Source organism: Falco cherrug, chromosome 20, assembly GCF_023634085.1.
Source record: "Falco cherrug isolate bFalChe1 chromosome 20, bFalChe1.pri, whole genome shotgun sequence".
NCBI classification, from domain to species: domain Eukaryota; kingdom Metazoa; phylum Chordata; class Aves; order Falconiformes; family Falconidae; genus Falco; species Falco cherrug.
Genome location: NC_073716.1, coordinates 773,293 through 794,337, shown reverse-complemented (window position 1 = coordinate 794,337; position 21,045 = coordinate 773,293). Strand labels below are relative to the sequence as shown.

At 47.1% G+C, this 21,045-nt stretch overlaps 1 protein-coding gene across 4 annotated transcripts in view; it reads right to left on the bottom strand.

The window, feature by feature from the left end:
- Positions 1-21,045, bottom strand: part of MAPT (microtubule associated protein tau) — a 52,934-nt gene that overhangs the window by 14,242 nt on the left and 17,647 nt on the right. For 3 of the 4 annotated variants that reach the window (XM_055697834.1, XM_055697836.1, XM_055697837.1), the window contains exons 2-8: positions 15,027-15,115; positions 13,592-13,678; positions 12,119-12,205; positions 10,207-10,272; positions 3,549-3,604; positions 1,101-1,233; positions 428-478 (exon numbers count right to left, since the gene is read on the bottom strand). In XM_055697834.1, the coding sequence (XP_055553809.1) occupies positions 428-478; positions 1,101-1,233; positions 3,549-3,604; positions 10,207-10,272; positions 12,119-12,205; positions 13,592-13,678; positions 15,027-15,099 (553 nt within the window). In that variant the 5' untranslated portion in view covers positions 15,100-15,115. Of the gene's footprint in view, positions 1-427; positions 479-1,100; positions 1,234-2,245; positions 2,426-3,548; positions 3,605-6,148; positions 7,058-10,206; positions 10,273-12,118; positions 12,206-13,591; positions 13,679-15,026; positions 15,116-21,045 lie in introns of all 4 variants that reach the window. The other variant, XM_055697838.1, reaches the window with a different exon arrangement.

Genomic DNA, 21,045 nt, shown 5'->3' with positions numbered 1-21,045 from the left:
CACAGGGTAAGCAACCTGGGTACTCAACCCTCACTCACTGCCTGACTTTATAGGGTTGATCTGCCTGGCCCTGGGGCCCACCCACTACTCCCAGTGCAGACCACCATCTGGGGGGAGATGGCTGCACTTTCTTCTACTTCATTTTGAAGTGAGAACTGTGATTAAAGACAATTTCTGAGTATCTCAGAAGGAAGATGGTCTTCATTGTCTGGATCATTGGTGAGACTCCCCACCTGAGTGTGACATTAGCATCCATGTCAAATTACAGACAAAACATACTCAAACAAAACCACTTTTCTATTAGAAATTTGGAAGCATTTTTACAAAATTATTTTATGTAATTAAGTAAGGCTGATCACTGAGCAGCTTAGAACTGTCCCCAGTTTGAAAAGAAATGGAAGAAGAAAAGAAAACCCTTGAACATCACCTTTTTCAGACTTCGCTGCTGCAGGAGGTGGTTTTTTCTGCTCCTTTCTGCCTGTTTAATGAATGAGAAAGATGCTTAAACATAATAAAGCCAGAAATTTAACTGATTTAAGGTTTTGTGCAGCTCTGGTTAAGTATGAAAAAAATATATATATTCAGTGGAATGCACAGTTTTAATGGAAATTCACAATGCCTGATGCTTTCTGGGGTTTTCTTCTCTGAGAATAATGGGCTAACCCCCATTCCTGCAATCGAAGAACTGATCCTCTTGCCCCTGGGTCTTTGTGAAATATCGTCAAGAGAAAAGCAATAGATAGATTAAAAAAATGGAGCTGCCTAAATCTTCCAAACTGGAGGAAATCCCAAAGGGGTAAAGCAGCTGCCCTCTCCTACACACTGGCAACTACATGAACAGAGCAGATAAAGCAGCATCCACAAAGGTTCACTTCAGAGGAATCATCCCTAGCTCCGCACCCACAGCCCCGTGACAAGGCTGAGCAGCTCCGAATTGCCACGCAGACCTCCGCTTGCTGGCCGTGCCCTTGCACTGGCGCAAATTTGTTCACTACTTCCACATAACTGCACGGAGAGCCTGGGAGCACCACCAAAGCAGAGCCTCCAGAGTCAGCAACACCATGGGAAGGCAGCAGCACACCACTCTTGCCATCACATACCGGAGCTGGGAGGTGTCTTGGGGGCCGTGGGCGTCTTTGCTGGTATGCGCGTGGCATTGGTCGAGTTCCTCTGAGCCTGCCCTGCCGCAGACCGTGGTGTGGCTGTCTTCGTGCCACCTCTCATCTCCGGGCCCTGGGGATGCAAGGGTGAAAGGCTGATGCAGGGGGATCTACCCAGGGATGGGCTATCGCCCCTCATGGATCAGAGCCATGATCATTTTGTTTCCTCTGCTCTGCTAAAATTTTGTACAGAAGATAAATAAATCCATTGACTGGACCAGAGGCTGCATTCAGGGACCCAGGGCCAGACTCCAAACACAGAGAAGCACCTCCTCTATCCCCACCTGTAATGCACTGCTGCAACATGTACTGTAATGGCACATAAATAGCAATATGCTATTTATTGTCTTCTGATCTTGCAGAAAAGTCTCCCCACATCTATAAACTAACACAGCCTATTTCTGATGACTTTCTAACGCTGGTCTGTGTACAAAAGCTCACAAAAAACATGCAAGTGAAAATTTACAAGCTGACTGGTCCCAAGGCAGCAGGGAAGCAGAGCAGAGCCATCACAATCCCTATCATGGTAAAACCATATCCCCTTGCCTGTGACCTGCAATCTCTGCTCTTTCCCTCACCACAGTTGTATTTGTATGACCAAACACCACAAAGGGCAACGCCAAGCTACTTTTCACGTTGTGGAATAAGACACGGAGGTGTGTGCATTTCCTATTCCCTGTGTAGCACCTGGCAGATCTGGCTCCGGAACATTTCAAACACATCTGCTGTTTACAGCCAACGCACCCATAAAACCAGCATAAAGCCGCAAAACAAGAAAGAGCATAAAGGGACCTGGGAATACCTCAGGGAGACCAGGTAACACCCTGCAGCAATGAGCTATTTTTGCTGTAATGCAGAGCAAGGGGCCTACATGCTGGTGAGACGGACCCAGTTGCTTCAAACAGCAAAACTGGAGCCAAGGCTGGCCATGGCCACTGGAAGGTGAAGGGGAAGCACATCCCACTCCCACCACTGAATGGGACACAGAGACACTGCCCAGCCAAGCACTATCGATCACACCTGCCAGGAATACCTTAAGGTATTGCCTGAGGCAGCTTTGCCTTGTTCACATCCCATTTCCTTACCTTGACTTTCGTTTCTTGCATTCCTGTACCGGCAGGTCGGGATGTGACAGAAGAGACTCGTTTAGAGGTGGAAGCAGGGCTGGAGGGTGTTTTCGAAGGGATTGTGCTAGAGGAGGTGTGTTGTTGGGGGGGGATGGAGGGTCTATCGCCTGGGGGTTTGGCAGTGGAAGGTGAGGATTTCTTAAACATGGAAACAAAATAAAATTGGAACAACAACAACAAAAAATCAGTATGGGAGAGAAACAAAAGGGGATCACTGACAATAAATAGGATTAGAAGGTGCAATACAGAACGGGGTGCAGACAGACAATGGCTGGTACTGCCCTCTCCCTGCAGCACACAGCTGGGCAAGAGCTGCAGGGCCCAGGGCACTGCTGCAGTCCCATTGCTGCGCCGCTGGCAAGTATGGGATACCTCAGCTCTATTCCTCCCACAGGGTGCAGCAATACCCAAGCCCTGTGACAGCCTGCCCTTGCCACTGCCCTCCACACCACTGGCACGTTTTACCATCTGAACTGCTTTATCTACTCCAAAACTCTAACCCCATCACACCTCCTTTGTCAGTAATGGGTCACTGGTTTTTATCTAGCCAGTTACTTAGTATCATGTCAAATGCCTAGCCTCACACAACCCTGCCAAACCTCCCTAGAGAAAGACCCGGTTTCACATTGTTTGAAAGCAATTATATTAATCACCTTTAATTCTTGACCCGCTGAACTGTCCAGCAGATCCTCCATTATCTCACCCAGGCACTAGCCAGGCTAATGGTCAGCTGAACTAAACGTGCTCCAAATTAGCAGTGTGACAGATATCTTTAAACATCTGAAATCTACCCACTATTAAACTCTATTCCTCACCCAGAACACAGCATCTGCAAGGCACAGATTAAAATTAAATTAATTTTTAATTGCATGTCTTGTTCTTTTCACTGTTAGCTTCTTGCTCCCAGTACAGTCCAACCCGGGTCTGAGCTTGCTTTTGCACCAGTTTGCCCCAGAAAAGTCAACTGTCTGCTTTCTGGACTCAGGCTGAGAAAATGATTACTCTAACCACCCACCCAACCCCATGATTTAGATTTGGTTTGCTTCCTTGTCCTCAAAGATCACCATGGATTGCACCATCCAAACCAGGGGGAGGGAAGCAAAAATAAAACCACTCTTGAAATATGGATGGAAGAATGGAAAATAATGGCAAGGTTTCCTAAGAGGCACAAGAGCAGGCCAGGAGGGCTGGAGAGGGAGTCAGGAACATGCACAGCACTTAGTGGGCTGATGTCACCTCTGGTTTTATTTTTTAAGCTTACCTTCGGTTTCTTTTCCTCAGCTTCAGTCCCTTCCTTTTCTTTGCCGTCAATACGACCTGACAAATAGGAACACACAGAGTTAGACTTCTTGGGACTGGTCAGTAAACTCTAGCGATGATAATGCCTGAGCTATAGCAACATGCATGGTGGATGGGTGTTCCTTGTTCCTGTTTCCCTTTAAATTAAATACTGTTCTTAGAAATATTAAAAAGTCACTCATTTCTTGCAGAAATACTTCCACACCATAAACATGTTCTTTCTGGGTTAAAAGATTATCCTGTGCACAGGCAACCATGCATTAGTCATCACTGGAGCATCAGACACACTCAACAAGGTTTGTATGAGACCATTTTGCCTAGATTTGCACTCAGTTCCAGTAGCATCTGCTCATTTTAGGACTCAACAATTCTCTTCAACCCTAAGCATGGGTCTCCCTCTCTAAAACACCCATTGGTTCTAACAAGTCATATAAACAAAGACTGAAATTGAAGGATGTCCCAATCCTAGCAGCACCAGGTTGCCCATGATCTCAATTGAAGTTGTTGTTCAGTGTGTTAGCTTTGCAAAGCACTTTTATACCTGGCTGTTGTTAACTCCCATCTCTCCCGACACTGCTTTCTGCCTCCCCAGCAGCCAGTGCACCTTTGATCTGGATTAGACCCTGCAGGGTCTTAAGGTTTTAGCTGCTGTTCTGCTTGATTCATATCAAGCTTACTGTGACTGACAATATTTCAGTGCTCTGTCCCATTAGTCTACAAGCACAACAGACTGCAGTACTGCTAATCAGGAGATCTGACACAGGGAGGAAGTAACATTTGTACTATAAGGCACTCATAACAAAGCCTTTTTTCCCTGTCTTCAGCTAATTCCTCCCTAATCTGGGAGGAAGAGCAGCTGATATTCTCCCCAGCATTTTGGAAACTTGTCCTGGGGGTCAGCCCTTTCCCAGTGACATGAACCATGTTGTTAACCCCACACTGACGCATCCCAGCAGTCACTCCCAGAGCTGCTGCATGCACTGCCCTTCCCCCATTCAGTTAAAACTTCAGAATGGAGCAAGGCTGGAGCTGAACAGCCACAAAGTATCTCCGTCTTTGAAGGAAAAGACCATTAAATAATTAAAGAAATTCCTCCTATTGAATCAGAAACTGGTTGACTCCGGGCAATGTATCCCCAACCCACCACTGTTTTCAGGCTCTGATGTGAGCCACAAGCCATGCCAATGCCCTGCAGCACATGTACAAAGCTTCCCACTGGCTTACTAAGTAGTGAACAACAAGAAATGTGTTATGAGCTTTAGCTCCAATGGAAAAAGCTACATCAACAATTTCTTGATGAACCCTGCACAGTGAAGAGCACACTGTCTGCTGCAAACCAGAGCAGCATTTCCTGGCTAATGGAAGCAGCCAAGCCAGCTTTTGGGATGCTGCACTGGGATGAAAGGCAGAGCTTTCCGCAGGCCAGGCCCTGGAGAGCCAGAGCTGAGGTACAACACGGTGAGACACCATCAGATTTTAACGTGTGTCCTCCTGCCCCAGCTTATTAACACAACTCACTGCCAAACCTGCCTTTGCCCACTGAGCACAGCCCCTACCGACATCCCTCTGACCCCCCCAGTAAAGGTGGAAAAAAGCTCTTCAAGAAAAGGTCTAAGAGCTGTTCCGTTGGCAGAGGTGCTCGTGCATTCAGTGGTGAACTCAGACTTTCACCCAGCACAGCTAAGACTGAGATTGCTGCACGAGCACAGCCGCTCCAGGGTCTGACCTGACCGCGCCCCCAGCCTAGCCTAGCCTAGCGGCACATGCAGTTAGATGCACCCAAGAGCCAGGCCTACGCACACCCCCGCAGCTCCCACAGAACACCCCAAATACAGCCATTGTGTTGAACCACCCAGGGACATGCCGTCCAGAACTGAGATGGGAGCTGGATGCTTTGTGAGAGCACTGGACATGCCCTGCAGCAGGCAAAGGTCCGGCTAGCTGCAGACTTTGCCTCCAACAGCAGTTAGCAGTGGGTTTTACAAGAAACAGGACCAACGTGAGGCCTTTTCCATGGTTAGACCTGCCACCTCCCTGCCTTCATCCTCCTCCCTCCTCTTTAGGAATGCCAATGCAAAGAGTTATTGGATCAGACAGTGGACACATGCAAACCAGATGGCATGTGTCTTGCTGGAACAAGCTGCAGCGTGCACCAGGTTAGACCCACTCCAACATGCCAGAAGAATGTTCATCTGGTCTTCATCTTCTCTGGGAAGGTGCTGGGCGGGAAGTAAACTGCCCACCCCACAAATCCAAGGAAGTCAAAATAAAAACAGGTGAACAAAGCATGATTGGGGACATGGCAGCACCATGCAAGGGACGCAAAACTGAAGCGTAAGGGTCTGTTACATATGCCAGGACATCCAGGATTAAACTAAAGAAGGAAGGAGAGGGAGGGAGAAGCAGTGGCGCTTTGTAGATCAGTTCACAGCAAAGGTCCAGGCCATCTCCCAAGCAGCAGGATTCAAGAGGTGGCAGCAAGCTGAAGTACTGGTTCAGGCAGCCTTGTTGTAAGCAAGCCACCGGCAACATGAGCTCAGGGCAGGCAAACGGTGCACACACCTTTTAGGAGGGGGACACGACTGATGGCTTTATCTGCAACATGGGCACAAGGTTTCTTCTTGGGCGTTCGACGTTCTCCTGTATCTGGCACAGCCTCTGCCAAAGGAGTACCTTCGTCTTTCACATCATCTTTTAATTCAGCGGGGAGCTGAGCTGTTTCTAGCAAGGGTCCAGAATCTTCTCCTTCCCCAGGCTTAGCTTCTTTCTGGGAGATGATTTCAGAAGGCTCTGACGGGGTGACAGCTGTATCTTCTTTACCACCCAATGACTGTCTCCTCCCCTCTTGGTCCTCTCCTGCTTTGTGTGATTCAGTTTCAACAAGAAGTGCGCCTCTTGGAACATCTCTGAGGACATCTTTAGACTCGTTCTCTCCAAAGGCACATTCTTCAAGAGTTTCCTTGGCTGTTGCTGGACGCAAGCCCATTTCAGGTCCTGGTGAAACATGCTGCCTCACCAGGGAAAGCAAATCCTGTTCAGAAGTTTCATCAATATCACGGTCCTCATCTCTTTCCTGTCTACTGGCATCTTCTTTTAATGGGGCTCTAGTATATAAAGGAGATGGCCCATCTTTAATATGGGAGTCATCTGGGCCACCTGCTCCTGCCAGCCCCTCAGTGCACACATCACGACCCAGCGCAGGAACCACACCAATGCCTTCTCTGCCCCGATGATCCCACAACTCATTGCTGTCTTCAGATGGTCTGGAGTCTTCATACATATCCAAGGGTATTGGGATGGTGACCTCTATCCTGGTGGGAGCTGCTGTTGTAGCCTTCATTTCACGCGACAGAAGAGGCTGCTGAAGAACCCCAGCTACCTGCTTTGTGAGCTGGCTTTCTTTTTTTATTGCATCTCCTACATGCTCCTGAGGGCCAGGCTGTAGCTTTGGAGAGCTCAGCTCCCCTGGAGTTCAAGATGCAGGGTATGAAGCATGGGCAAACAATTAGAACAGGCATGTCACATAGGTAGTCAGTCATGTAATGCTGAAGAGAGACTACAGATTTCTACTATCAGTCTAGAGGATTAAAGCAAGTCCCACACTGCCGCATTGAACAGGTAACTCACTTCTACAGTGGCTTTTGCCATTAATGAAACTCTGATCCCCACAGGAATTGGAAACAGTGACAGCCACACCACGCGGGAGACCAGACTGCTCCCTGGACCCGGTCTCGGAGGTGACTGGGGTGTTCAACAACCAACATCTGCTGCACCCGTGCTCTACGAGCTGGATCAGCTATAAAGATTTTCAGAAGCCAAGAACATACCACTTTCTAATCTAACACCACCACTGGACCATCAGTTTGCTGGTCAGTGACCACCTCTCCTTGCCTCAAAGGCCTGAACAAAACATGCCTGACACGCTCCCCTCCTTCACAGGCTTACAAAATCCCTACAGTCCTCTCTGCCCTTGCAGGAGATGCTCATGCAGACATGGTGCCATTTATGCCCTCTCAGAGCTCAAACCATCTGTGCTTTGTTCTCCAGATCATTTCTACTGCTCATGAGCTTGGGGAAGGGCACCTCTATGTCTCCTGTCTTATTGCTGCGTGTTTCAACAGCCAGTGGAGCAGACAGCCTCAGTGGAAAGGACTATAAGCAAAAACGTGGCTGTAGCCACACCGTCACAGCAATTTTGGACTGTGCACCCACTCAGACTAATGAGATCTCCAGCACTGCTGCTGCCACCATTTGAGCAGAGTAGAAAGTGTGACATTTAAAACCCAAAACTTAAGGTCACAGAAACACTGATCTTTTTTTTGTTGTTGTTGTTGTTGCTGGTTTTGGTTTTGGATAAAAGAGAGAATTCTGTTCTATCGCTGATCTCATGCATGACGCAGACCTTTACAATTTCACACAACAATTGCTGCATTAAGCCATATAGTCTAGTTAAGCTGGAGCTTTTCTGTTAGAATTTCATTCAAGTGAAGCGAAGACGCACTGAGCAATGGAGAATTCACCCTGAACATAGGTAAACTGCTTTAAGGTCAACTGCCCTAGTAAGAACTCACATCTTATATCATGAATTTGTTCAGGTTCATATACTCTTCAATCTTTTTGAGCACTCATCAGATAAACTAGAGCCTAGATCAGAGCATTTCAGTACTAATATTTCAATTGTTGCTTTGTGTAGATTAATAAAATTAAACCAAGAAAAGAAGTCAAGACTGACTTGGTCTTTTATCACCGTTCTCCCCATTTTAAGAGAATATAATGGTTGAGTGAAACTACCACACAAAGACCTCCAAAACTGTGGTTTCAGAGAAATCTTAAAATTGGCAAGTATTGGCAGGTAATATTTGAAATGTGGCATCAAGAAACACCTTTTATAACCACAGGGATTTGAGGGATGTTTATGCAGCAGCCAGCAGGTCATCCTGGCTCATTTCTTCTGCAAATGAACAGCATGACCATTAGCAACCACCAGTGCAGAGATGTGGACAGTCAGTTCATTAGCTGTATTTCCATACTCCAGGACCTGTTGAGGGTTCTGAGGCAAACGTGCAGCACAAGGTCAAGAGCTGGCAGAATGTCAGCACAGCACAAACTGTGAATCAGAAGGCGCTTCTCCACCTCAGATTCCAAAAGCATTTTAGCACACTCCACTGTCACTGCAAAGATCGTTTTTTCAAATTCCACAACACGAAAAATGAAGGTAGCTAGTAATGAGATATCCAAGACACTGTGTGTGTATTGATAATCACATTTTCCTCCAAATCAAAGAGAGCCATTAAAAGGAAGCAGCACATTATTACAAGTCCACTTTCAGGGAAGTCACAATTTAAATAAGAACCTAGAAATGTCATATATAGGTTATATCCGAGCTCCAGCTAGCTGCACGTCCCCATATCTGACAGCTGAAAGATCCCAGGACGGTACAGAAAGGTCTTATGAAAAATCTGGTGAGAAACAGCAGCTAGAACCAGACTGAACAGGGCAGACAGAAGAGAGAACCTCACTGCCCTCCTGCTAATAATCTTGGTTTCTTTTTTGTAACGGTGCCACTGTTTATAATACAGAAGACTTGCTAGTCCAAGAACCACTGGACAGGCAAGCAAAGATTTTATTTTGATTGTGGGGAGCAGACTGCACATAACTGTGCTCATCTGTATCTGGAAAGCAAAGACTGAATTCTGCCCTGAGCTGAAAACGCAAAGACCTATTTACTTCTTTAAAAGACATGGATTTCTGTAAATGCACTAATGCAGCCAGGAGGAGGAAAGACGCTGCCCAAGCAACTGCACAGAGAACTACCTTACAAAACGGGGTTTAACTAAGATTTTAAAGAGCACACAAAATTAGCATTATGGTGTGTAAGTCCTAGCAAGACAGCAGTATCAAAATGAGTTTGAACCCTTAAGTCTGCCCCATTGGGAACAGAATTAAGCCAGCACTGGGTGCTTTGGGAAAACCTCATCCTGAAGTTTTCCATCAAGTCTGAACTGAGCAGAGTCAAGAGAGGCCTTCCAGGTAGCCAAGAGGTCCCTGGATAATTTTTTGGCTCATTTGAGCAGTCACATAATCAATGCTCTAAAAACACTCACTGTCCACCATGCCTGGCATCCCTAAGACCAGGATGAGAAAAAAACACCCATAATGTTAAAAACTCAGGGCTTCAGTGAGTAGGTTTGAGACACGTTTAACATTAGAAAGAGACACAAATGTACTTATTTGATGTGTGACATGCAGGGCCCAAAACTGACTGTTCAACACTGAGCAGTTCCTCCTGGCTAACTGCACCATCCCAGCTCTGTTCATTACCATTTCTAGCCTGGGGGATGCCCTGTTTTGCAACTGGACAAACAAGCACCAAGGCTTCAGTCATTTGAGAGACAATGTGGTGCATGAAAAGCTGCAGTTCCCTGAAATGAGTATGTCAGAACATTCAAAGCATGTATGATCCTCCCCTGTCAGGAACAGGGAGAACAGCCCAACTGCTCGTACAGTGCAGAGCATTTGCATTACAGAAGAAAATTCCCAAGCCAATTCCCAAGCCACTAGCAACCAGTCACACATGTGGGTAGCAGTAACTGGACCCCAGTGACAGATGATTCACTAACCTTGAGCAGCATCTCCTGCAGCGTGGTCCTCCAGGTTGGGAGTGGCTCCTACACCTGCCTCTTCAGCTGGTCCCAGTTCAGAGAAAGAAGGGAAAAACATGATCAAAACAAGAATTAAGTTTAAGCATGCATCTGGAGAATTACCTCACTGTCAATTCTGCCCATCAGCGCTGTATTATGAGCAGGGCAGTGTCAGAAAGGCAATCAACCCACAATGACAATGGATCTAGGTAGATCTATTCAGCCCATGCTGTACCAGACTGGAGGAGTGTTTCAACAACTCACGTGTCCTGGGTGGCAGGTTAGTACAAGCTCCTTCAGGCAGAGGTGCAGAAAACAGGCTGTTAAGGAGCAGGGCAACTTGTGGATTTATAGCCCTACTTGTGGATTTATGTCCCTACTTGTGGATTTATATACCAAGAGTTCAGGACACACTGCTTCTTCCTGGCTCCCTGGTACAGTCAGATCTTGAACCAGAGACTGCGCATCCTTGCTAGCAGGCGACCTGTAGAAGAATGGCTGCAGAAGCGTGGCCTTAGAATCTCTGAAGATCTGCACAATCCAGGCCTGGTATTAGAATAGGCCTGTAATCAGAATTGTACTGAAGTTGCTGTGCTGAAGTTAACAAGAGAGGTAGCCTTCAGCAATTCTTGAATCCTGAGACCAAGTAATTATGTTGTGCCAACAGGCCGTGGCTGTAACAAGCTACAGCTGCTGGGAAAGCAGGTGCAGGGCCAAGAGAGATAGGGACCGGTATGGGAAAATAGGGAGTAACAAACTACAAGGCTGAAGCACAGCAACACAATTAGCTACATGGATAAAATGCTTATTTTAGTCATGATAATTAGGGGTGTGAGAACCACACGTGTTTAGAGACTACTAACCAACTATATTTCTGCTTTATGAATATGCATGTGTATCGGTTTTATATAGGTAGTGTTAGAAACTAATAAAGTTGAGCAAGATGCATAACTCATATTGAGCATCTTCTTGACTCTGGCGAACCCTTCTTCCAACAGCGACCCACTATGCCTTTCAGCCCAGGGCTCCACCAGCAGCCTGGGGACTGGATGCAGGATAGACAATCTGGCTGCCCGAGGGAGAGTGCTGTGGGCTTGTTTCAGCATTCAGGCATTGGCAGAAGCCCATTTTCACCCACTACCTTTCTCAGGTCCTGCCTGATGCTTCCAGGAAAAGCCAGTGGCTGCCACACAGGGGACACATACTCACTCTTCCACATACAGACCTGACTCTCCCAGGAGCTCCTCCCCTCTTGTACACACACAGCACTGCTGCAGCTCACTCCCTTCTTACTCTGTCTCTGAAAGGCCCCCATCCCTTCCTGGGAAACCAGGCCCAGGTGCCGTTATTCCCCACAGAGCATTCAGGCCAAATTAGCCACTTCACTTCCTCTGCGTTATCCCTAAGATGTGCCGGCAGCCACAGAACTGCTGCAGTGGCCTGGTTTTCACCTGCTGCTTCAAAGACAACCGCATGGGCTGGGCTGAGCGAGAGCACCCATGAGACAAGCAGCAAAGTCCTGCGGTGACCACCTTGCCTCGCCAGCAAAGTGGGGCTGCTGGCAGAGGGGCAGAGATGACTGGGATCTGCAGGTAAGTGCTCAGCCAGGAGATGGGAGGCAAAGCCACCACAGACACTAAATAGAAAGACTGTCAGATGTGGAGCTGAGAAAGAGAGAAGAAAAGGCTGAGAGTTTCCTCCAGGATGGGGAAAGCAAGAGGACAATTGTAAGCTAGGAATTATTCCCGCAAGCCACGGAGAAGAAAGAAGCACGCACCAGGAGCAAAGCATGCCTGCGAGAGGTTTTGCAGTGTTATTTTTAAGCACTAACCAGTCCAGCTCTCTGCTCTGACTGCATCAAGGGATGAAGCTGCACCTTGGTCTCCCTCACCTGTGGTTCCTTCCGGGATCTCCCCATGCTGTTCGACACCACCCTGATCCTCGTGGTCTCCTTCCTCCACTAAAGGTGCTGTGGCATCTGAAAAACAACGCAGCTTTCACATAGCTGTTGAGTGGCAAAACCCTGTGAAGGCCAGGACATGCTTGAAGAAGTCTGCTCAGAAAAGCAGCTGACTCCCTCCCTTGAGCCAGTGCTTGTGGAGGGAGACAACTGAGCATGACATAGTAAAGCCAGTATCGCAGGGACATCATGAGCTGTCCCCTCTGCCACACAAGCCACACATCTCCAGTGTACTCCTTATGCAGCTGAAGGCTTTACCATAACCATCGTCTGAAAATGCACAAAGACAGCCTGATCTGCATGTGTGACAATGCTTTCTGCATGGGGACATCACTGGTCTGGACCAGCAAAGAGCAGCTCCCATCGGATACCTTCATACACCACCCAAGCACTGCAACTGCGTCGCACTCTGGGCAGCTCTGAGACAGACAGATACCTAGCTCCATCCACCAGAGGGATGTCTGCTTGTCATGACAGTCCCAAATCAACTGGAAAGCAGGAGAACACCTGCTTCTGCACCAGCCAGGTTTTACATACTGATTTCTTGAGCCACATACATAGGAACAGAGCTGCTTCACAGATGACCAGCCAGCCCACACCTCCAGTGGAACAGGGATGGAACTGGCCAGCACCTCCATTCACCTTTATTTTAGATAAATTTTGCAAACTAATGCCTTTACTAAAGTCTCCAAGAGGCAGACACTTGGGATTAAAGCAGCTAGAGGAACACACAAAGTGTAGTTAATTAAAAAGGTGAACAGGTCTCTAGACCACTTTGGAATTAGATTCTTTCTACAAACATGGCATTCAGGTAACACTCCAGAGCAGCACAGATATGCCCCGAGTCCTACCAATATGGCCTTTATATCAGCACAAAGTCTTGTTTTATGTATAGACTCTGCCCATCTCATCATTCCAGCATGAATCATGCTGTACTAACGAACATGTAAATACAGAGGGGGCAAAAAAAGAGCTATGAGGTACAGCTAACTCTGAAAGGGAACACAGCAACCAGGACGGGCTGTCAGTATCTTGGGGGAGCACAATAATGCAAACTGCTGGCCTTGGGAGCACACGACATGGGATTGCTCCCGGCTGCACTGAGCTAACAGGATCTTGCAGTGACTGTCTGAATCTTCAGGAAACAAACCACAAGCAACTTCCTGAACTATAATAAACACTTCACCTTCTCTTGCCTTCCAACCCACTCTCCACCTTTAAAGCTCATTATCTCATTCTGCAGAGTGGCAAACATCACTTGGGATGAGACTAATGAAGAGCATTTGTCCAAGGATGCAGACACTCCTCCTGAGAAACCCCATCAGAACATGGCAAGTCTTTCGGCAAGGTTTACCACGACCCCATCCATCATGGTTTCAAAGCAGTAAGTCAAAGAGCTCCCACCTTCCGTAGTTGGGGTGCTCTTAGCGTCAGATGTTTCAGAAACAGGCTCATCCGATCCATCATCGACTGGTATCTGAAGGGGATAGCCTGGAAAACATTCAAATACTTAGAACAAGCCCTTGGCTACAAATTATGGCCTGTGTGTTACAAACTCTGATTGCCCAGCTCCACAGCAGCAAGAAACTGTAATTGGAGAATACAAAACACCTGAACTAATAAGCAAGCAAAGTGTGAAAATGCGAACCAAAAGCACCAGTGTCATCACCAAAAGGAACAAGCAGGAACCCATCAGCAAAAGAAAAGCCCAGTGAGCTGGACAGCCAGAAACAGCAAAGCATGGCACAAGCAGGAAAGGAGACCTTAGCAAAGTAGAGCAGAAAAGATGTACAACTTCGGAGTCACTGTTGTCCTCTCTGCCTTTTCTGGAGCCATTAGCCTCCATCCCAGAGCAGGCTAGTGAACACTTCCATGATGCATTAATTCTAACCATTGCAAACCAGCAAGTCTTTGTAAAGGGCTTGGTGTAGCACATAGCATACTGTGCAAACACCTGGTTGCAAAAGTCACGTTTTGGAAGAGCAGGGCAAGAGGCACAGGTTTCCTCTCTGCAAGGATTCTGGGCAAATAAAATGAGAACTGGAGAAAACAACTTGGAAAAGAAGATTCAAACCAGCATAAGCAAAATCCCTGGGAACCTGTGATGTGCCAAGCTGAGGCTACAAGCTGAGAGGAGCTATCAGACTGAAATGCATTACAGAACCCAGGATGAATGGATGCTATGAATTCTCTCCAGGACAGAGGCAATCCATTTATCTGGTGTAAGGTGTGTCCAAAGCACCTCAAGAAAAGAAAACTGAGATGATGTTTATATGGAGCATAGTTGGGAGTGAGTCCCACCAGGTTTTCTGGCATTATGTGGGTTTCCAAGCTCAGCTATGGAGCATAGTGGAATGAGAAAGGAAAGGCTTCTTGAGAAATGCAGGTCTGAAATATGGGGCGAAAGACTCTTGCATAGCCCCTGCTCCCAGAGCTCTCTGTTCAGTTCTCCCCATCTCCCTGTGCAGGTGAGAAAAGCAGGCAGCAAGCAGCATCCTTGAGCTGTGTCTCCAAATAAAAGCGGTGCTGTATTTTTATAGCAAACTGAGAAGTGAACACAGAAACACACATTTGCAAAGCTGCAGCAATAATGTCATCACCAGTCTGGTTACTAGGGGTTGCTCTGCTCTCGCTGGGCAATGATATCAAAGCATTTTCTCACCACTACAAACATCACAGCATCTTGTGGGCTGCAGCCAGCTGATCCACAGTAACCTTCCACACACACCATATCCCCTCTTCCTGGCTGTCCCCAAGGACCCCTTGCACCACCACGCTGGCCCCGCTCTCCCTATTTAGGTGATTCTTCTTTACACCATGTCCTCCTGGAGGTGCTCACCTGAGGGGATGTGCTTCTCCTGGCCAGCTGCGTGGTCCTCCATCATGGTGACGTCCTGACGCTGCTCCGCCATCTCTCAGCAAAGTTACCTGAAGAGGACAGTAAAAAACAAACATGCATTAAGCAAAACCCGACACAATACACCTTCATCTGAAGCCCAGTTGGTGTGCTCCCACCTACTGCTCCACAAGACAATTCTGGTTTGTCAGCCAGTTTCCAAGATTATTAAACATCCTATCACAAGCAAGTAGCCAACACCAGCCAACCATCTTTTCAGCCACTCTAACAATATATCTACTTTGTTCCTTTTTCCTGATGAGCCCTGAAATCACACCATTGTGTTTGCGGAAGGTTACAGCTCAAGATACACGTTAGCTACTGGGTTTCACACCAGTCCTGAAATATTCCCTGGAGCATCTAACGCTAGTGCCTCCAAATCCACCAGGAGCATGCTATGTCCACAGTCATCAAGTAGAGGAGGACAACGGGGAGGGAATGCTAACACTCCAAACTGAGATCTAAAAGGGCTGTCCCAGCCAGACACCACTCTTTGGCAGAGCAGCACCAAGCCTCAACACAGGAGGTCACAGCAATCCACACTCAAAAGGATGGAAAAAACTCACCTATGGGCATGAGCCAAAAGGAAAACATGAATTTTGCATAAAAGACATATAAAGGAGCAAATGTTCCTTGTGAACAACGAGAATATTTAGTTATACCTGCACAAGCAACAGCATGTGCCGGTCACTGCATCCATCACAATAAGGATATAGGCAACTTCTGCCCAGCTGCAACATCAAAATTCCACAGGTATTTAAGAAGTCCCAAGCAAAATGACCATCCTGGCACACACAGGACACAGCTCAGCCACCGTTTTGTCACAGGCAATCACCAGGAGCAGCATGCTTAGTGCTGACACACTTCTGCTGCACACGAAACTCTGCATTTGCCAATTCAATCAGTCTCTCAACAGAAGTGTTTGCTGGCAGGGTGCAATGCTGCTGCAGGAAGGGATGCCTTCTACCTCTGTGGATACAGCCAGCAGGGATACACAGCTATAACGATACACTGATCCCAAAAGCAATCCAAAAGTGACATACAGGGGTAAACGGGACTCTCCAGAGATGGATTTGGACCAGGGACTCTTAAGAGAAGAGGGTCTCACTTGGTTGTGGGTCTGAGAGGACAGCACAACGGCTGCTTTAACCCTGAATTCTTCTTGCAGTGCTGAGAAAGCTAAAAGCACAGTAAATAGGTCTGGACACCAGCAGCAGTAGAAAGATGCTGAAATTCAGTTATTTTTCTAATGTGCATCTATCTGCAAAAGGAAATGAAGTTGCAAACAAATATTATCTGCTTCTGTGAAGCAGGGACACTGTTTCTCATTCTCCATGCTGGTTGGACAGACATTGCTTTTAGTTGACTTCCTAATAGTTGATATAATTACGGCCATTGGCAGTGATTAATAACCAGCTATTACGGTAATCACACATTTGCCATGACTGTCAGGAGCAAATGAATCCAGCAAAGCAGCTCAGGTTACCAGCAGCAAAGAAGCAAACTCATGTGGTTTTGTTTGCTGGCAATAAATTAACTGGATATATGGAACTACGCAAGAGAAACTCCAACGCTAGTAACCAGATCTCTCACCCAGCTTTTTTTAAGCCTTAGCGAGATGACTATGCAATCTAATTTCTGCCTGAGACAGCAACAAAGCCATTTGACAGAACTGTACCAAGTAAGCTTGAGAACTGCCCTGAAAGGAAATCACCCACAAAAATGGGAGATATAAAATAGGAAAGAATTAATTATCTATTTTTTGCCCCCCAAATAGTGGGCCCTAATTATTTGGACATACGGCTGCCCTCCTCCCAGAGCTCAAAGGATCATATTGATTATATGCTGGTCTCATCTGGCTGTTGCTTGATATTATTTACAGGTCTACTTAGCACTGAAATACTGAAATACGTTAACATTAAAATGGTGTACAGGCCACAAAAGCAACTTGGGCACGAACATGAGTGTAAAATGACACACAAATGTGCTGCTCTTGTGTATTTGTGTGTGCATGCACAGAAGAGCAACCTCTCCAGCCCAAACACACACACAGGACTGGGTACAGCAGTTTTCCCCATGCAGTGCCCTGCCTGTTGGTAGGAAAACATGGATGGGAGAAGCAACCCATACCTCACTCACAACTGGTGGTCCCAAACAGTCCTCCCAGCCCAGTTCACTAAACATTTACAGATACCAACATCTTTGCTTCCCAACTGCAGACCCAGAGGAAAAAACCCCTCACAAGTCTGCTTCACTGGACTTAAATGAGGCTTACTGCTTCCTTATTCTGTTTCCTTTTCTCTCTTCCTCCCACCTGTTTTTTTGGCAAAGAGCAATTAGTGTCTCCCCCAATCTCCCTGGAAAGATACATTTAGTCCTTTCTTGCCTTTGGACAAGAATTTCCTGGGACACCATCCAGAGAGGACTCCTGGCTTGACAGCTAGTGAGCTCACATAACCCGCCGGAGGCTCATCTGCTGGCTCCATGGACAGCACCCAACACAGCCAAGGATCTTCCACTTTTCCTCTGAACACAGAATTTAGCATCTGTGCCACCCTGGCACAGCAGCAGCAAGCCATGATTCAGCAAAGGCCGGTGGATCTGCTGGCGGGTGCGCAGGGCTGCCTGGTCGAGGGCTGGCTGTCACCCTGCTTCCCGCTGACCTGCCAGTGCCAGGGCTTTTCAGCACAAAGAAATGGTCGGGTGTTTTTCAGAGAAGCTGGCTGGCTGAGCTTTGCAAGGAGGCCTTTTAACGCTGTGCTGCTCACAGCGGGGCAGACACAGCCCCCGTTCCCACTGAGCTCTATGCATGGCAGGATGTAGCCACCTCAGAGCTAAGGGACTGGAGGTGGGCTCGGGACGATGTAGCCATTAGTTTTTCAGAGACAAGAGAGAAAGAGCAGTCTTTTCTGTTACAAGAACATGACCAAAAGCCACAAAGATCCATCAAAAAAACCACTCAGTGGGCCCCTGAGAGCACCCAAAACCTGGCTGCAGCTTACAAAACGCGCTGGACACTCATTCAATTGGACATGGTGATTCTGGGGACGGATGCCCAGTTTGCTGCAGAAGCACCTCCCAGCAGATGAAGCATAATGTCCTCCCGCCACGTCTGCAGCATGACAGGCAGAAGAGCAGAGTCACTCTGCGTCTGAGCCCTTGTGTGCAGCAGTCAGCGGTGAGGAACAAAAACTAACTGGCATGAGCCACGGGGCAGGGTTGGGATTGAGCTCCCAACATGGTTCCCACAGCATCTTGCTTTTAGCTGAAGAAATGCCTATTCAACAGATGCCTTTCTCACAAGCGGCTCGGGAAGCATTTCCTACAGCTTGCCCTCCGAAGCCTGGCAGGGCTGAGATTTAAACCCATTACAATAGGGCTGATGAAATTTCATCAGCACCAGATAAGCAAATAAATAACATTAAGCACACAAAGCAATTCAATCGGTAAGTACAAGTGAGCCACCACCACCATTATCTCTAAGCTGCAAAGCTCTCCCAGCAGAATTTGAAATACACAGGCCATATAATCATACGGTCCTGTTCGCCAGGAACATCATCTATAAAGACATTTTATGCCTCTCCAATAAATGCCGAACTTCATTCTCTCCCTCCTCCTTTTTCATCCATTGTAGACGTCAGCTAAAAGTATCGTTCACTTGAAACCGTACTGATGATGCATACAGTTTTGGGACAGATCTGTCTGGTTGAAACCAAAAAGCAAAACTGAATTGCCTATTTGCAAACCCCTCTTATTCTAGAGTGAAAGTCTCAGCTCTGTTTTGGGTTTTCACTCAGGTAACAAACTCATATGACTAAAGAAAATTTAAACCTTATTAAAACTGCATATTCTAGATTAGACTTCTTAAACAAAGACGGTCTGAAATTTTTGAAAAAAGTCTATAATGATAATCCCATTTGGTTTTCTTTTCAAGTAGGGGAAGTGGAAAACCCTCTTAGGGAAAAACATAACATTAAGGGGAAAACATATTCTAAAATATTCTAAAAAGTGTAAAACCAGCCCCACCTTGAAGCAATGGTTCAGTAATGAATAATTACAGCAAGGATAGCTGTGCAGAGATAAAACTTCGGCAGCACCCTCTGCATGACAGATAACGCACCAACCCTCCTAAGAATCTTATCCATTTCCAGCAGAACTACTCTTGTTAACCAGGGACACTATCTAAAAAGCAACGGCTTATCCCATAATTAACAGCTCCTCCAAACCTCACATTTTTCAAACCCTCAGCCCGCCTTTTGAGAGAGGAGGCGTACTGAGCAGTCATTTTGAGCTGTGCAATGAGGCAAGGAGGGGGACAAAGTTTTTGTTGCCAGGAGCAGGAGAAACAGGCTGATTTCTGGCAGTGCAGGCTCAGCCCACCAGCACCTCTGCTGTTTGTATGTGTGACTTAGGGGCCTGAGCATCCCTGAATATATCCAGTTTGTCCGGGAGGGGAGTTCCACTGGTGAGAGCCCAGCCACCTCATACCACCAAATGCAATTGCTTTGCCCTTCGCATCGGCGTCAAGACAAGACGCAGGCTGGCACACAGCCTATTTCACTCCCAGTCTTGGACCTGCTTTCCCAATGAGATAAAGGATTACAAAACACTGGCCTCCAAGCCTCCAACTGGTTTGAGAGTTGAATATTGCCAACCCTACCCTCAGGCCGTGTAACCTAGAGAGGAGCAGATATTCCTGTTTGCTGTAACCAGGGATGAGCCAGAGGTGTGCATGGATCCATCGGGAGAGCAGAGGCAGTGCAGGGCAGCTCATGGCATTCAGGCCATCAGGAGACTCGGGATGCACTTCTCCATGACTCAGCCAACTAAACTCAACATTGAGCAACCAGGAGCAACTCTCAAGCATTTGAATAGCATTTCACGGCTGAACTTGGCCCTGCACAGTCACTGCAGGCCTGTGCTGTACAAAATGTTACGGGCTAAAAGCCAAACCAGCAATTTTCACCCCAAAGAGCCCAAAGCACGCAGGACCACATATCCAGTATGAAATGATCAAACCTTCAACAGCCATCAAGAGCACTGCAGTTTAGGCCAGGAAGCAAAAGCTGTTAGTCAGCTCCAGGTCCACAAGATGTTTCAAAAGGAAAATTTTCCTTGTGGAGTTTGGCAAGGATACTGAAAGCAACATCACTCCTCTCAGAGGAGGTTGCAGAGACCTGACAGTAAAGCCTATTTGCTTTATGTAATGGCTCCCACAATGCCTGCAAAACCATGTACTGCCGTTTTTCCAACAGCCACAAAGATCTCTGTGCCAGCCCGCAGCCAGTCTGACCTGGCTTCATTTGCAAGACGCCATGACCATGAGTCAAGACATTGCAGCCATATCCCTGACACTGTCTTACATTCATGCCCAGGAGAACTGAGCCAGAAATTAAAAGCACTGCTCTTCTTCCACTACCCATCCTGCAAATTTATAGCTTGTTAGGCTCAAAGGCATCAATAAAATGGCTTGGTCTGGTCTGTCAGCAGAAGTAAAAGCTACTCTAGTAGCTTTTCAGCACAGCTGGGGCAGCACTGTTTCGAATAAAACCAACTGCTCAATTCATGGTAATCCCCCGCCCTTGCACAACCCACACATGTGAAAACTGGTCCAAACGGAATGACTGCTGCATCCCTCCTTCAAGAGGAACTGAACAATGGCTACAAATATTTCATAAAGAGGGAAGGAGAACAGGGAAGGCCTATGCAAACCAGGATTTAAAAAGAAAATTAAATCAATAAATGAACGAAACAGATAAAAAGTTCCCAGCTAGAACACATTTAATCCCTGCTTATAGGGCATAAACCAGCTCCAGGCATTGGAAAGAAACTTCTCCTGTAAAGCAGCATGTTTCTCCTGCCTGGTGACCCCTGTGCGCTGTAGACCACGAGGCCACACAGCTCCAGACAGCCCCATGCCCAGTCTGCAGCAGCAATTCTTGCACAGCCAGCAAACAGGCAC